The following is an 18,431-nucleotide window of genomic DNA, read 5'->3' on the forward strand; positions in this document are numbered from 1 at the left end:
GTGGTGAGTAAATTATTGGAAAGGGCTCAGAGATGATTTATGATCACTTGGAAAGACACAGTTTGATTCGTGACAGTCAGCATGGATTTGTGAGGGATAGATCATGCCTCACAAACATTAATGAATTCTTTGAAGAGGTGACCAAACACTTTAATGAAGTTAGAGCATTGGATGTGGGATACATAGATTTAAGTAAGGCATTTGATAAGGTTCCCCATGGTAGGTTCTGGACTGTGCTGTACTGTTCTATGTTCTATGCGCCTCTCTGTTTATTTTCATCGATACATCTTCACCTGAGGTTTTTCTAGGTTTTGTGTGCTTATGACTTGTCATACCTGATTCAGTGAGGCTTCATTTTAACTTCACTCAAGCATGGCCAGTTGCTTTTAGTTTTGTTGTTTTGCCTTCATTTGAACCTTTTAGTGGGTTGATACTTGTTTATGACATTCCTCTGTGTCCTGTGAAATTTAAATGCTGTTTTGGGGAGATAGTCAGTTGAGAAATTGATCAGTTTATCTATTGGATATATTGCTAAAATTAAAGTTATTTCAGTTTCCCAATCTGTGTGTTTTATTCTTTACTGTCTCCCTACCTTGCTCATAAAAAGCATTTGTGAAATAACCCTTTCAGAATCCAAAGAGCAGCTAAAATTATTCTGCCGAAGCTGACCTGTAGTTAAGATTTCTAATTGTATGGTGACCCCAAAAAAGATGAAAAATATTTGCCTCAAGACTTAATTGAATGTTTATGATACATTAGTAGTCAGATATCAGAGGGTTTGTGTTGTACCCTTCGGAGCACAAATGATTGAGAGGTCAACGTTAAACAATTGAAAGCGACCCTCAACAGGAATTTATTAATAAAATCAGATTCAAAACAATCCTTACAAATTCATGTCATAGTTTTCTGAATGCGCGCACACTTTAGATACTTCAGTACTTTTGTATGCACAGTTTGTTATTGCAATGAAATCGTCCTCTAAGTAATGAATCATTCATCCAGCAAGTTGATCTTGTTACATATTTAGCTAATTCTACTTGTCATTCCAATGAGTAGTATTAGTAATGAAGGGTTCAGAGATGTAGGTTCTTTAATTGTGAAAACAGTTGCATGACTAAGGAATATTAAGTGTGCAATTATGTTGCTTGTAACGTATAGGCCACCAGCTAGGGAAGGATATGAAGGAATGAATCTGGAAAGACCCTAAACTTCATAGGTTACTTATAGTAGGGAACTTTATTGGCTGCTGCAATTGGTAATGTAAAAGACAGTAGGACAGAATGAAAGTGAAGATTATTTTGAGGGGAATTTGTAACAGCAGTATGTACCTGGTCCTACAAGGAAGGAGGCACTACTGGACTTGGTTCTTGGGAACAAAGTGGGTCAAGTTGACCACATGATGGTGGGGAATATTTGGGAGACAGTGATTACTGTATCACAAAGTTTAGGATAACAGAAGATTGCATGTGTCAGTCCAAAGTTACAACAATCAGTTGGTGGAGAGCAGACTCTAAGTCAGCAAGAATAAAACTACATTGACGGACACCAGTTTGAAAGCAGTAACTATATTGCCTACCTTCAAGATCCAGGCAGTTTGGGTGCAGCTGTGGTATATTCCTTCAAAAAAGAAATACAAGAAACACATTTATGGCTCCCCTGTTGACAAAGCAGTTCGAAATTCAAGTAGAAAGTATCCTTTAACAGGTATCTCATTTTAAATACAGTTAAGAACTAAACAGAATACTGAAGATTCGGAAGGGACGTTAAAAAAAAATCAAATACGAGCAGGATGATTTATGAGACAAGAGCATCAGCTAATATAAAAGGAGCCTTAAGATTTTAGAGTAGATTTGTAGCTTGGGTTATGGATATTGTAGTTGGTTGGCTCGCCAAGCTGGTTCGTTGTTTCGCAGGCATTTCATTACCGTGCTGGGTAGCATCATCAGTGAACCCTCTGAAGCGCCATTGTGTTTACTTGCCTGTTATTTTAATGCTGGAGCCTGGGCGGCAACAACATACTGCAGCAGCACAGAGCTACGCCAAAAAGAAAAGAGTTCCTCTTCCGAGTATTCAAAGGAAATGGATACCCGAAAAACGGGGTCAGAGATTCCTATTACAAGAACGACACCAGGAACATTCTATATGCTCTGACCCGGTCATCATCCTACTTTACATCAGGCACACACCTGAACACAAGACTCCTACAATTACTGGGCATCAGAGTAGCACACAAACCTACATCAACCCTATGACAGCTGCTCTTCCGAACCAAAGACCCACTACCTGCTATGGGTACCCATGTCATATACAAGATTCCCTACAGAGACTCTGACAAACAGGAAGTTAATTGACAAGGGTACACAAACATCAATCGGCTACAAGAAGATACAACCAATGCTCAATCATCTCTATCCACGTGGATAAAGAGAACCACCAGTTCACCTGGGACAACGCCAAGATCCTGGGACAGGCAAAGCAGAGACAAGCACAGGAATTCCTAGAAGCCTGGAGCTCCATTAAGAAAGCTCGACCCATATACACTCCACTGCAAATGAAAACCGGAAGTGAGGTAATCCAGCTCAGCAGACTGCAGAATTTAAGTAACAGGCGGGAAAACACAACTGTGTTTTGTCAGAGGCAGCACTGATGATGAACCCAGCAGGGTAACAAAATGCCTGCGAAACAATGAACCAGCTCGGCGAGTTAACCAACCACAATATGAAAGGAAACCCCACAGTCTTTCTATAACCAATAGTAAAAGGTTTGTAAACGGAGAAGTAGGGATGATTAGGAATTTAAAAATGGGATTTACTTGTACAGACAAGAGGCATGGCTGAATTCTAAATGAATAGATTGCATTTGTCTTCACCAGTGAAGTAGGTGTTGCCCATCACAATGTAATCGAGGAGAAAACTCAGTTAGAATTGTTTAAAATTGATGATTCAATTTTCAAATAAACTCCCAGTACTTAAAATTGAAAAAGCACCAGGAAAAGATGAATCCAAGGATATTGAAAGAAGTGAAAGTGGGGGGAGAAACAGGGATTGGCAATAATCTTTGAATCTTTCCTTGATTTTGGGAGCGGTGCTAGAAGATTGAAGAATTGCAAACATTATGGAATGTTCAAAAATGTTTAAAAGTCAGTCCAACAAATATTAATCGGTGTAACTTTGAAGTTACATCTAGTTTTTCCTGAGGAGTGGCACTCAAAGTTTGCGCGCTGCTTTCAAGCAGATTGCCATTGAGTCCCTTTATTATGGGAGGGGAGTTTGGGCTTTAGAGAGCAGATTCCGGTCAGGGATCCCTCCTCAAATGTGGGGCCATACTTCCATTCTAACTGTTCTTTGAAAGTGCAGAACTGCACCCACTTTAAACCGTAGTCAGCTGCATTATTCTGAAAAGTACAGGTCCCAACAGCTACTTTGACGGTTGTGTCAAAACATAAGTATGGAAGATGTTTGTGATTGGTACTGGGAAGGTAGGGCGCAAGGTGAGTAGGGACATAGTAGTCTGCCAGCTGGGGAAGTATAGGGAATCAGGGGAGGATGCCAGATATGTAGTGGTTAGTAAGCCAAGTGTTATGTTTAGGGCTAGTTGGGTAGGAGAAATCTTGCTGGAGGTTTCTTTTTTTAAAAGACAATACAGAGGAGTGTTGGCAGGAAGCCTGTTGATGTGATGTATGTGGATTTTCAAAAGGTCTTTGATTCGTTAGCACACAATAGGTTTTTCGTGATAGAGTTCTCTCCACCTGCCGAGATGAGTGCAGCTCCAACAGCACTCAAGCTTGACTCACCCAGCCGGACACATCACCCACTTAATTGGAAACCCTTTCACGTTCGCTGCAATCACCACTGACGCAGGAAGCAGTGTCCCAACTACCAGTCATACCATAGTAATGCACTCAGGCTCCTCTGACAGCAATTTTCAAACCTGCAACTTTTACCACTAGGACAAGGGCAGCAGATGCATTGATATACCAACACTTGTAATTTTCCCTCCAAAACACACACTTAGACATAATGGACTAAATGGGGAGGCAATGGCTTAGTGGTATTTATCACTCGTTTGTTAATCTAGAGACCCCTGTGGACTGGGGTTTTTAATCCCTGCCATGGCAGATGGTGTAATTTGAATTCAGTAAAAATCTGGAAATAACAACCTTATGATGACCATGAATCCATTGTTATCAGAAAGACCCATCTGGCTCAAAAATGTCCTTTAGGGAAGTAAACTGGATGTGACTTCAGACTCTCAGCAATGTAGTTGACTCCACTGCCCTCTGGGTGATTGGGGATGGGCTGTTAATGCTTGCCTAACCAGCAACGTCCTTGCATTGTGGATTTTTTTTTAATGGCCACCATCTTCTCGGCCTGATTCACCTTGTCTTAACCCTCCATTTATTTGGAGCATCCATAAACCCCTCGAATGAGTATTCAGGCTAATCGTTACAACTATTGGAGCCTGTTGTTTCTTTTTTGGGTCTAGCTTTGTGCAAAGTTCAACTGAAAGAAATATAAAATCCTATGAAACACAAATGGCTGTAGATCACTTGAGAATGAGATTACATAGACAGTAATTATCCACCTGTTATACAGCATTCCTTCTATGTTTCCTGGTGGTCCTTGGAAAGTTTAGAAATGCTAGGGTTTTTCTTGGAGCAGTGGAGGCAGGAGGGTGACTATTGATATGTACCAAATCATGATGGGCTTGGATAGACTGGACATGAAAATTCTGTTTTCACAGCAGAGAGATCAATGAATAAAGTACACAGATTTAAGGTGATCAGCAGCAGATGAGACTTTGGTGACAAAACCAATGTGTGGTAGATGTTTGTAATTTGTCGTTTGGTTGTGGAGGTGGAACGCTAAAACTCCTTTTAAAGGGAACTTGGATCTGCACCTGAAGTGCTGTAACCTGCAATGCTATGGACGAGGTGTGAGTATGTAAGATGAGAATGGGTGACTTGTTTATTCAGCAGGCACAAAGACAGTGGCCAAAGTGGGTTTTCCTGTGCTTTAACTTTTCTCTTCTAAAATGAGGTCACCTGTTTATCTTGATGCCGAGTTGCAAATAAGCATCAAGTCCAAACCTTTTAATTTAGATTTCTAAAACATTAGTTTTAATCTTGTGCTGGGGCCATCTCTCAGTATTGTTCTGTGAAACTTTGAGTATAACTAATTTGCAGTTTATGAAGTTTTGTTTAGCGTACCTCTTTTTCAATTGTACTGATTAGAATTTCCAAAAAAAAAATACCTGTTTAGTAGTAACATGTTTGTTCTGTTTTCAGGGTGAGGTGGAGCAAATTGCTATGATGAAGCCAAAAGGCCAAAATGAACACAGTGAGGGTATGTTAGAATATCTTGAAGACATTATTGGGTCAGAACGGTTGAAAGAACCAATACAGATTCTTTGTCGCAGAGTTGAGATTTTGAATGAACAGAGAGGAGAAAAGGTAACTTCAACAGTTTGTCGCATGTGATCAAATGTAACACTACCAAATATAAAATCAGTTCTTGTCCGCAACATTTAACAAAACAACATGGTGCTTTTCAAGATGTTATAATACTGAGATTTAAATTGTGGTTGACTCTTTGATACCTGGGAGCTGCCTGATATTTTGTTCACAATTATAAAATGGGATACTAGCTTCGTAGTTTATGATAAATGTTGCTTCTGTACTTGTTAAGCGTAGGTAAATGTGTGAAATTAACCTTTTAACAAGAGTCTTATATTAAATATTTTAGTTTGGTTCAAATATAGAGTCAAACAGCACAGAAACTGACCCTTTGGTCAAACTCGTCCATGACGACCAGGTTTCCCGAACTGAACAAGTGTCATTTTACCTGCGTTTGGCCTATATCCCTCTTAATCTTTCCTATTCCTGTAGCTGTCCAAATGTCTTTTAAAATGTTGTAATTGTACTCTCATCTACCACTTGCGCTGGCAGTTTGTTCCATACATGTACTACCCTTGCGTGAAAAAGTTGCCCTTCTGGTCCCTTCTAAATCTTTCCACTCTGACTTTAAACCTATGCCGTCTAATTTTGGACTTGCATGCCCTAGGGAAAAGACCTTAGGTATTCAACTTGTCAGTGCTCCTTATGATTTTATAAACTCTGTAAGGTCATCCGTCAGCCTTCTATGCTCCAGGGAAAAATGTCCCAGCCTCATCTCAACTTAAACCTTCCGGTCTCAGTAATGTCCATTTAAATCTTTTTTGCACCCTTTCCCATTTAATAACATCCTTCCTATAGAAGGACTGACAGAATTGTTCGCAATATTCCAAATGTAGCCTTCGTGCTGTCTTGCACAGCCGCAACCTGCTGTCCCAAAACCACCGCTCACCGTTCTGACCAAATGAAAATGTAAGCACACCAAATGCCAGCTTCACCACCTTATCTACCTGTGACGCCACTTTCAAAGAACTATGTACCTGAACCCCTGGTTCTGTCTGTTCAACAACATACCAAGGACCATACCAGCATGATGGCTCAGTGGTTTGCACTGTTGCGCCTCAGTGCCAGGGACCCGGATTTGATTCCACCTTTGGGCAACTGTCTGTGTGGAGTTTGAACATTTCCCTGCGTGTCTGCGTGAGTTTCCTCCAGATGCTCTGGTTTCTTCCCACAGTCTAAAGATGTGCAGACTAGGTGGATCATAGAATCCCTACAGTGTGGAGACAAGCCCTTTGGCCTAACAAGTCCACACCGCCCTCAGAGCATCCCACCCAGACCCATCCCCCTTTTAACCTTTCCTATTCTAGGCATCCTTTGAACACTGCGGGAAATTTGGCATGGCCAATCCACCTAACCTCCATGTCTTTGGACTCTGTGATTGACCATAGTAAAATGTCCGTAATGTTCATGTATGTGTAGATTCGGAGGGCAATGGGGATGGATCTGGGAGGGATGCTCTGAGGGTCATTGTGGACATGTTGGGCCAAAGGACCTGTTTCCGCACTATAGGGGTTCTATTTTTTAAAAAACTACGTCCTGCCCTGATTTGTCTTACCAAAATGCAACACCACCTTTATCTAAATTAATCTCCATCTGCTACTCCTCAGCCCATTGTCCGAGATCCTTTTGTAATCTTTAGGTAACACTTTCACTTCCACGATGCCACCAATTTTGGTGTCACCTGCAAGCATACTAATAGTTTCTCTAAAATATTTAATATACAGTGGTGTGCATTCAAAAAAGGTGGCTTGTATGTTGAAGATTTGTATATTAATGCGAAAAGTACAGAATTGTTCAACTTCTTCTTTTTTAGCTTAATAGGGTTAAAATGGTGGAAAAAGAAAAGGATGCGTTGGAAGGAGAAAGAAATCATGCAATTGAGTTTCTGATCTTGAAAAATGAGATTGTAAAGAACAGGAATTGTGTCTTGCAATATTACATGTATGTTCAATTTTCAGTCCTAAAGAGTGCATTGATTCTGTAGTTTTTTTTTAGAATTTATGAAATAGCTTAAAAATTCAAAGTGCTGATTGAAATGCCTATTTGCAACTACTGTTTTTGTTAGTTCGCAGTATTAATAAATACCTGCAAATGTACTCTGAAACAAATCACCACGGGTAGTTCTTAACCAAGTATTTAATCTTTCCAATTAAATGCATAGAAGTTGCACTTCTTAGGAAATGACGGGTATTTGGTTGAGGTAATCTAGACTCTGCTTTAAAGTTTTGTTTTTCTTCCTTCATCAGTCATGATGTGCAGAAAAGGATAGCTGATCTGGGAGCACAAAAGCAAAAAATCCATGAAGATACTCAAGATACACGTGACAGAAGTGCCAAACTTGTGGAAGACATAAAAATAAAAAATAATGATTTGAAACACCTTGAAAAGTAAGGCATGTACTTTATCGTAAATGTAGAAGGCTCATTGAGCTTAAACAACTGCTATTTCCACAGATGCTGCCAAGTCAACTGCGTATTCTGGTTATATTTCCAATTTTCACTCCTCATAGTATCTGTAGTGTTTCTTTTGTAACTTTGTGTTCATAATTTTGATTTCTCATTAATATTCCAAAAAATTATCAAATAGTAGCCTTGTCTTTAACATGCCATTGTGTGTTATATTAGCTTCTGCAGACCTGCTTTCCCCTTGACCAACAAGCCAACTTGTTCCAACATCACTCCTGTAAAACCAAGCTTTCTGCTATCTTTGTTTATTTCATACACAAGTTTATTTTTATCCTAGAACTATTTTGTGCTATCATGACCCAGTACCACTAACCATCCAATATCTTTTCTTAAGATAACAAAGTGTGAAGCTGGATGAACACAGCAGGCCAAGCAGCATCTCAGGAGCACAAAAGTTGACGTTTCGGGCCTAGACCCTTCATCTGAGAGGGGGATGGGGAGCGGCTTCTGAAATAAATAGAGGGAGAGGCGGACCGAAGGTGGATAGAGGAGAAGATAAGTGGAGAGGAGAGTATAGGTGGGGAGGGGATAGGTCAGTCCGGGGAGGATGGACAGGTCAAGGAGGTGGGATGAGGTTAGGAGGTAGGGAATGTAGAGGCTAGAGGTGGGAGGAGGGGATAGGTGAGAGGAAGAACAGGTTAGGGAGTGAGGACGAGCTGGGCTGGTTTTGTGATACAGTGGGAGGAGGGGAGATTTTGAAGTTTGTGAAGTCCACAGTGATGCCATTGGGCCGCAGGGTTCCCAAGCGGAATATGAGTTGCTGTTCCTGTAACCTTCGGGTGGCATCATTGCGGTACTGCAGGAGGCCCATGACGGACGTGTCATCTAAGGAATGGGAAGGGGAGTTATAATGGTTCGTGACTGGGAGGTGCAGTTGTTTATTGTGAACTGAGCGGAGGTGTTCTGCAAAGCGGTCCCCAAGCCTCCGCTTGGTTTCCCCAATGTAGAAGAAGCCACAACGAATGCAATATACCACATTGGCAGATGTGCAGATGAACATCTGCTTGATATGGAAAGTCATCTTGGGGCCTGGGATGGGGGTGAGGGTGGGGGCGTGAGGTCAAGTGTAACACTTCCTGCGGTTTCAGGGGAAGGTGTCTGGTGTGGTGGGGTTGGAGGGGAGTGTGGAGCGGACAAGGGAGTCACGGAGAGAGTGGTCTGGTCTCTCTGGAAGGCAGACAAGGGTGGGAATGGAAAAATGTCTTTGGTGATGGGGTCGGATTGTAGATGGTGGAAGTGTTGGAGGATGATGCGTTGTATCCGGAGCTTGGATCACAATATCTTTTCTTGTTGCCTGTGTTAACAAATATTTTTGAATAATTCTGTCTTAGATCTGCACCATCCTTTGACGTGCCCACCCTGTTTCTTTGCTCCTTTAATCCTCCCAGATCCACCAAAGCCCATTGTTACTACTGGTCTTGCAAATCACATCACACACCAAATTGCTCACTCTTTCCCCAAGCCCTTCAACATGATGCAACCTTCAAATTGCTACCCATTTTCCCCCTCAACTTCATGTCAGGCTCGTTCCCAGTCAAGTTCTGAAATGGCATGAATTAAAGACACAGTTCCCACTCTGACAACAATGTATTCTCAATTTGTGATTTCTGCAATCTTGACTGTAGTTGAAAATCCTCCTCTTATGCCTCCTTAATCAGATTAACATAACTAATCTCATTGATTCCACTCTTACATGCCTTATCGTGAGTCGAGAATATGTCCCCATACAATAAACTCTGGGTTCCCCTTCCACCTCCAGCTTGTTCCTTCTTGGTGGCTTCATCAAAAGGAATGATATCAGATTCCACATGATGACTATTCTCTGCTCTGTCTCCCTTTCATTTCCCCTATGCTATCAAATTTACTTAACTGATATTCAGCAACTATTCCTTACAGTTGAACACCATCTGAGGCCTGCCTTGACCCTTCTACTACTGATGTCTTTGTCACCATCATAGACCCTTACTTCAATATTTGCCAGCAATCTTTAAATACCTTTCATACAAACTTTAGTTCACCCAAAATTCTAATGTCCTAATTTGCACCATTATACTTGCCTATCACTCCTGCATTGCTGACCTAAGTTAACTCCTCGTTCCCTGATGACTGTGACTCTAACAAATTCAGTTATTCTACTTGAGTAGTTTGATGGCTTGCTGATTGCATCTCTGTAATTGTCTCCAGGCCAACCAACACAATGTGTTTAAAGTGATAATGGAATTTGATAGGGATACTACTTAGGTCTTGTCTATTTGGTAATCAAATAAAAACTTTTCTCTCTGCAAAAAAAAATTCAATGGAAATTGAAAACCTCACCCTAAAAAGCTGAGAGTGCCTGCTCCTGATCACATCATCCTACAACCCACCAAAATTGAGTTTCTCCAAGTCTGGGCTCTTGTACGTTCCTTGCTGCTTTTGTCCCATCCTTGGTGACTTAGTCCAACCCAAGTATCTGTGATTGTCTGACTCGCCCTGCTTCTTTTTAAAGCGGTATTTAACATTCATCTTGTCTTCCTAATACAGGATCTCCACTTTGCAGCTTGAGAAGTTGGCTGGTTTTTTTCCCCATATCTAAGACACTGTTGATGTAATTATTTATAGATTTTAACTTGTTTTGAAATCAAACTTACTTTGCACATCACTGAGGCATATTAGGTAAAATAAGACCTAAATTCAATTTCTGGAATGTGCTTAAAGCTAGTCATCCCTTGAGTGGCTTCTGGCTTGAACAAAGAAGAGGAAAATGTGCCAGAGTTCTGACTACAGATTGCTATATATTGCTCTGGAAATGTTGAAGATACAGCCTTGTTCAGATTGAATTCAAACAAGATGTTGAGCTGCAAGTTTAAAATCCAAGAATAGGCGATGGTTCCTATCAATTGTGAATCTACCTACCTTAAATCCCACTCTTAGGCAGGTTCTTCATGTATTATCCTTTGTCTGTTAACTGAATAGTTGGAAGTACTTCTGTGTATTCTTTATAGAAAACTAGGGAAAATTACAAAGTTTATTGAAGAGAAGAAGGAAGAGTTTGCACAGTTTGATTTGCAAGATGTCAAAGTCCGAGAAAAGCTCAAACATTCAAAGAGTAAAGAAAAAAAACTGCAGAAGCAACTACAAAAAGACATAGAGAAGGTAAAATTTTGTTCAATTAAATATACAAATTGAGGCTGAGGTGCTATTAGTTATATGAAAAATAGTTTTCTCCATGTTTTGTCAGTTGAATAATTCAAAATGGAATGATGCTGTCAACTTGGCCATATCTATGTAGCCCTTTTTGAATGGAGAAATGCCATACTTGCTCCAGAAGTTTAGATATATTATGAGTAACTCTACTACTTTCTGATTTTGCTATGAGTTCTTGAGCTGTTTTAACTATTAATGTATTTAAGTACTATGGCCGCAGGGAGATCATCCAATAATCCATTTGTGGTTATTGCTAGCATAGTTTCCTTATGACTGAAACATTTAAAGTAACTGTTAATCCTCCCGTTTTGTCCCCCATGTACCATGATTGACTTCTGAAGAGCTTCAGCCCATCTGGAAAAGCTGGTTATGTACCAGTGAGTCACTCATGGGAAAATTCCTCAATCTTATTGTAAAGTACCATTTTTATATATATATCCATTCATTCAGCACCATGCCAATCCTCCCTCACCAATAATTGAGGAACGATATTTTGATAAAACAGATAAAATATGAATCTCTGCAAAAGAGACTGGCTGAGGTGAATTTACAAAATTCAGGGTACAAGGGAGAAGGAAGAGGAAGAATAACAGGAGGTTTGCAACACCAGTCTGGATTTGTTGAGTTGTACAGCCTTTTTCCTGTTCAACAGCATCAGTTTATAAGCATAAAGCTCCCCATCCTTCAAAAAACTAAATGGGCCAGATGGCCTGCTAAACATGAATAATGATTGAAATGCAAGTGAATTACTCTTACGTTACACCCACTGGAGCGACATTGTATCTTTCCACACTCTTTTTGACTCAAACGTAATCTCTCAAAAAGCAGGGAAATTTCCACAGGCAATATCTGTCAAATGCAATTAGGTTTTAGACTTGACCTTGTGATTGCCTAAATTATCACTCATAGTTTTATATATATTCCAACTTTTTGTACTTTATGGATCCTTTAAAGTGAAATATTTCAATTCCTAATCACTGCTACGTTGCTAAATATGCTTTTGATATCATTTGTTTCTGTTGTAAATTTTCTTTGTAGCTGGAAGAGTTGAAGAATATACCAGGTGATAGTGAAGATACCATCAGAGATGCAACAGCTAGAAGAGAAGAGCTCGAACAGAATAAAGTAAAGGAAGAAGAGAAGCTGAGAAAAGTAATGGACAGTCTCAAACAGGAGACTAAGGGATTGCAAGAAGATAAAGAGGTTGGGTATAATTTTAGCTACTTCGCAGTAGAGGATGGTTATATGTAAACAAAATATAAGATTTAAAGTTTAGATATATAGAAAATCGGTTAGTTCCACCATTCAATATGATTAGGGTTAATCGCCCATCTCGGTGCCGTACTTCTGAACTTTCCTAATACCCTTTTTGACAACTTTTACCCTCTAAGTATATTCAGTGACTGGGCCTCTGACCTAATGCAGTAAAGAATTCCACATCTTTTCTATCAAGTGAAGTAATATTCCATCATCTCAGCCCAAAATGACCTACTTTTGTCCTAAGACAGTGACCCCCTTGATTTGCACTCCCTGACCATGGAGGAACGTCAAACCTGCATCTAATCCAATCCCTGTTCATCCTTTTTCCATGAGATTCCATTTCATTCTTTTAACCTTCTTTAAATACAGGCCCAGTCAACTCACTGTTTCCTCATGACAAAATCGCCATCCCAGAAATTCACCTTTGCTGCAGTCCTTCTCTAGAAAATATCATTTCTTGCGTCAGACATTCTCTGGCAAATATATCATTTCTTGTGCAGACCATCAAAACTACACACAGTACTCTGCAGTTTCACAAAGACCCGAGAGTGCTGTGGTAAAATTTGTATGCTTCTGTAGTCAACCCCTCTGGCAGTGGAGGCCAACATGCCATTTGCCTTCCTAACTGCGTGCTGCATCTGCATGCTTGCTTTCAGTAACTGCTTTGGTTTTGCACGTTATGTAAGACTTTCCCAGTTGCTTCTGAAAGTCCAAATACACCACATCCGTTAGCTTTCCCTCATTTGTTCTACTGGTTGCATCTTTAAAAAAGACTCCAGTAGTTCTATCAAACTTTATTTATCTTTTGTAAATTTCGTGAACCCTTGTTGACTTTGTGTAATTCCATTGGTACTGCAAATGTCCGGTTATCAAATCCTTTGCAAGTCTGGCGATTTTTCTCCCCCCGGCTACAGATATAAGGCAAGCTAGTCTGTAATTCTGATTTGATATGATTTATATGGTTTAGAAGAGGTGAGCGCTAGGAAGTTGTTTCCGTTAGGCGGGGAGACTAGGACCGGTGGGCACAGCCTTAAAATTAGAGGGGATAAATTTAAAACTGAAATGAGACGACATTTCTTCAGCCAGAGCGTGGTGGGCTTGTGGAATTCATTGCCGCAGAGTGCATTGGGGGCCGGGACATTGGATGCCTTCAAGGCAGAGATCGACAAATTCTTGATCTCAAAAGGAATCAAGAGCTATGGGGAGAGTGCAGGGAAGTGGTGTTGAAATGCCCATCAGTCATGATTTAAATGGCAGAGTGGACTTGATGGGCCGAATGGCCTTACTTCCACTCCTATGTCTTATGATTTATTGTCACTTATGCCCAAGTACAGTGAAAACTTTTGTTTGCAAGCAGTACAGGCAGATCACCGTGAGCAAGGACATACAGATCATAGGGTGAAAAAAAACAAAGGCATTATAGGACACGTATTATGCAAGATCAACGTTAACAAGATCAGCATTATTTGAAATTAGAGTCCATTCATCCGTCTAATAATGCAGAATAGAAGCTGTTCTTGAACCTATTGATGCACGTCCTCAAGTTTCTGTATCTGCTTGATGGAAGCGGTTGTAGGAGAGCATTACTAGGGTAGTATGGGTCTCAGATGTTGCTGTGGAAACGCCACCAACAAGCCGTGTAAATGGAGTCCATGGATAGGAGCTTGGCTTTGTGATTGTCTCGGCTGTGCACACAATCTTCTGTAGTTTTTTACAGTTCTAGGCGGAGTAGTTGCAGTACCAGGCTGTTACGCACCCAAGAAGTATGCTTTCTATGGTGCACCTGTAAAGGTTAGTGAGGTTTCTTATGGACATGCCAAATTTCCTGAGTCGCCTGAGGAAGAAGAGGCATTGTTGTGTTTTTTTGACTGTTGCGTGTATAGGGTAAGTCCAGGACAGGTTGTCAGTATCGTCACTCCTAGGAACTTGACACTGTCATCCCACTCAGTCAGTCGCTACTCAGTTGATGTAGATGCGGGTGTGTTCTCCTTTCTTTCTGAAAGTGATAATTGGTTCTTAGTTTTGCTGACATTGAGAGAGAGGTTGCTATCATTTGCACCAAGCCCTCCCCTCTCATTCCTGTATTCTGAATTGTTGTTTGATATCTGTCCTACCACAATGGTGTCGTCAGCAAGCTTGTAGATGGCATTTGTTCAGAATTTGGCAACACAGTCATGGGTGTACAGGCAGTACAGTAGGGGACAGATATTGCATCCTTGGTGGGCTCCAGTGTTGAGTGTTATTGTGGAGGAGGCGCAGTCCTCTATCTTCACTGTGGTTTATCGGTCAGAAAGCTGACTGATCCAGTTTTGAGATCAGTCTGGAAGGGATAATGGTGTTGAATGCAGAACTGTAGTCGATGAGCAGAGTCTGACATAGGTGTCTTTGTAGGCGAATTGTAGTGGAGCATGGGAGGCTGGGGTAATTCTCCGCGCGCCCTCTCTCTCTCGGCGCGCCCTCTCTCTCTCGGCGCGCCCGCTCGCTCTCTCTCTCTCTCTCTCGGCTCTCTTTCTCGGCGCGCTCTCTCGCTCTCTCTTTCTCGGCGCGCTCTCTCTTTCTCGGCGCGCTCTCTCTTTCTCGGCGCGCTCTCTCTTTCTCGGCGCGCTCTCTCTTTCTCGGCGCGCTCTCTCTTTCTCGGCGCGCTCTCTCTTTCTCGGCGCGCTCTCTCTTTCTCGGCGCGCTCTCTCTTTCTCGGCGCGCTCTCTCTTTCTCGGCGCGCTCTCTCTTTCTCGGCGCGCTCTCTCTTTCTCGGCGCGCTCTCTCTTTCTCGGCGCGCTCTCTCTTTCTCGGCGCGCTCTCTCTTTCTCGGCGCGCTCTCTCTTTCTCGGCGCGCTCGCTCGCCCTCTCTCGGCGCGCGCGGTCTCTCGCGCTCTCTCTTGACATACTTGGTTCGGGTTTGCTCTGCTTGAAGTTGCCAGTACTGCTCCCGATACTACAGAATTTTGGAAAATGATAACCAATGCATCCACTCTTTCTATGGCACCACCTTTTCATGCCAAAGGATATAGATTATCATGTCGTGGTGGTATAGCAGCTTTTGGCTCTACAAATTTATCCGTTTTTCTTTTTCCCTAGTCCTAACTTCCCTTAAATCCGTCTTCCCAATAGATCTTGCTTCCGAAGCATTTGTGTCATTGCCTATGAAGGTAGAACTAAGGTGTTGGTTTAATTACGCTCAGTCTGTTTTCAATTATTAGTTCTTCCATTATAGTCACAAAGCAGCCTGCGTTTATCAATGTTAATCTTGTTCATTTTATGTACTTGTTATATGGTCTCTTGCACATTTACTTTTGTACCTCATTCTTCCCCTTTTAATCAACCTTTTGGTCCTTTGAATTTTAAACTCCTGTGTCCTCAGGCTTGTTTTTTTTCCTAGAAACTGCGATTCATTTTTGGATCCAGGATTATCCTTTAACTTATTTTGTTAGCTGTTGGGCCATTTTTCCTGTTTATTCTTTTGCCCGAATGGAATGTATAACTGTGGTAAGGTATGGGTTCATTCCATACATATTAACTGTTGTCTATTCAGTGTCGTCATTTATTGAAGTTACCCAGTTTGTCAAGACCAGTTCACCCTTCATTCTTGAGTTGTTTCCCTTGTTTAGATTTAGTTCACTCATTTCAGATTTTCTGTCTGCTACTTGCTATCCCGTTAGAGCAAAGAACAATATAAGACAGCACAGGAACAGTCCCTCCGAGCCTGCACCGACACATTTTGCCCTTAAATACTGAAACTGCCTTCACTTTTGGGATCTATATCCCTCTATCCCTTCATATTCATGTATTCGTCCAGGTATTTCTTGAATGTTGCTATTGCCTGCTTCCATTGCCACCTCTGGCAGCACATTTCAGGTACTTGCTGTCCTTTTGTGTGAAAAACTTGCCTCGCACATCTCTTTTTAATATTCTCTTCTGACCCCCCCACCCCTAACGAAAATAAAAACCACCCTGTCATCTTGAACCAGTGACCTCTAGTAATCAATCCCTCCATCTTGGGGGTGGGGAGGGGAACCATCTTAACGTTCCATTGTCTGTGCCATTCACAGTCTTTAAGTTTCTCTCAGGTCACCCCAGAACCTCCTGCATTTCAGTGAAAACAAACCCAGTCTGTCCAACCTTTCTTCATAGTTAAAATCCTCTCATACTCAGCAACATCCTGGTAAAATTTTTCTGCACCCTCTCCAAAGCATCCACATCCTACTGGTTGTGTAGTGACCACAACTGTACATGATATTTCAAGTGTGGTCTAATTAAAGTTCTTGCTATAATTTAGAAGCGTGAGGGGTGATCTCATTAGAAACATTCAAAATCCTATTGGAAATGGACAGGCTAGATGTGGGAAGAATGTTACTGATGTTGGGAAGTCCCGAACTAGGGGTCACAGTCTAAGAATAAGGAGTAAACCACTTAGGACTGATAAAGAAGAATTTCGTCATTCAAAGTTGTGAACCTGTGGAATTCTCTCTCTCTCTCTCTCTCTCTCTCTCTCTCTCTCTCTCTCTCAGGAAGCTGGGGCCGGTGTGTTAGATATATTCAAGAGGGAGCTAGCTGTGGCTCTTGCAGCTAAAGGGATCAAAGGATGTGGAATGAAAGCATGAATGGGATACTGAGGTTGCATGATCATATTGAATGGTGTAGGCTTGAAGGGCTGAATGGTCTATTCCTCCACCTATTCTCTATGTTTCTATGCATAAAGCTGCAGCAAAACCTGCCTATCCTGCATATTCACTGCCCCTTTACTATGAAGGTCGGCATGCCGTAGGCCTTTTTTTTTTACTGTGCTACCATCTTCAGTGATGTGTAGGCCTCCACATATCAATGCTCCTAAGGGTTCTGTCATTCACTGTATAATTCTGTTATGTTATAGGCTTTTTCCTGCCAAAGAACCTCTGAGAGCAAGATTGTTAATTTAACCCCTACTCATTGCACAAAACCAAATCTGAGCTAGTGTTTTCTTGATTCTGAAATGTGCTGGTCTTAAAAATAAAAATTATGCTTTGCCAAGTCTGTATGTAGATTTATATCACAAATGATCATTATAAGAACCTTGCTGCATAAATCTCTCGTGGCCTGCTTCCCTTAGCACTGCCATTTGGGGGCCTGTAGACATCTCCCTTAATGTTTTCTGCCCGGGTTGCTGCTTGGCTGTGTATTTCCATAGCTTCTTAATTCTGCATCCAAATTTTCTGTGAAAGTATCCTACCTTACTTTTACACTAAAGTCGTCTTTTACAAATAACAACACCCCACCTCCATTTCCTTTTTGTCTGACCATCTTAAAAATTGAAAACTTTGGAAGTTCAGTTCCCAGTCTTGGTCACTCCATAGCCATGTCTTCATAATTCCAATTATATCCTACTCGCTTACAACTGTTTGTGCTGTTATTTGGCCCACCATCATTGCAAATGCTTTGTGATTTCAACTATAGTACCATTAGTCTTTTTGTCATTTGAATGTTGCCTTTTTTTAATAGAAAACTTTGTTTTAACCGGCGCCTAATGACCTGGCACCTTGATAAACCGGCAAAAAGTAAATACTTCAGTCAGTGCAAAGTTTATAGCATTAGTTTGTCCAATTATTATAGTTCTTAAAATTTATTTTTGGCAATGCAAGTATACACAAAATATCAACAGTTCATCAATTTTGAGTCAATTTCTCATGAAATATCACAAATAACCCAGTGTTCCGAGTATTCAGTTAGCTAAGTGAGAAGGCTCCCTACTGGTAAGCTTTATGAGGCAAGGTTGCATTATCATTTAAATGATTTATGTTATAAAGCATAACAGTGATGTGTATTACCCCTGCATTATGCTTCTGTTGCTTATGTTTATTTTAACTTTAATTACATGGACCTTTTGATTATCCAGAATGTTTGATCAATTGGCATACTGCTGGTCCCATAAGTGCCAAGTAATAAAATGCTTGCTGTACTATTTATCCATCTTCCATCCGCCACCACCTCTCGAGCTCTCTATTTATCTCAGAATCCCCTTCCCCTCCCCCATTTCTGAAGAAGCGTCCAAACCCAAAACGTCAGCTTTCCTGCTCCTCTGATGCTGCTCGGCC

The 18,431-nt window shown here is 41.2% G+C and overlaps 1 protein-coding gene across 5 annotated transcripts in view; it reads left to right on the forward strand.

Annotated features, from left to right (window-relative positions):
* The window catches only part of smc4 (structural maintenance of chromosomes 4), a 60,208-nt gene that overhangs the window by 16,201 nt on the left and 25,576 nt on the right, over positions 1-18,431 (forward strand). For all 5 annotated transcript variants that reach the window (XM_048541911.2, XM_048541913.2, XM_048541914.2 and 2 more), the window contains 5 exons: positions 5,288-5,452; positions 7,269-7,396; positions 7,702-7,842; positions 10,905-11,055; positions 12,145-12,309. In XM_048541911.2, coding sequence (XP_048397868.1) covers positions 5,288-5,452; positions 7,269-7,396; positions 7,702-7,842; positions 10,905-11,055; positions 12,145-12,309 — 750 coding nt within the window. The remainder of the gene's footprint in view (positions 1-5,287; positions 5,453-7,268; positions 7,397-7,701; positions 7,843-10,904; positions 11,056-12,144; positions 12,310-18,431) is intronic.

Source organism: Stegostoma tigrinum, chromosome 14 (assembly GCF_030684315.1).
Source record: "Stegostoma tigrinum isolate sSteTig4 chromosome 14, sSteTig4.hap1, whole genome shotgun sequence".
Classification (NCBI taxonomy): Eukaryota; Metazoa; Chordata; class Chondrichthyes; order Orectolobiformes; family Stegostomatidae; genus Stegostoma; species Stegostoma tigrinum.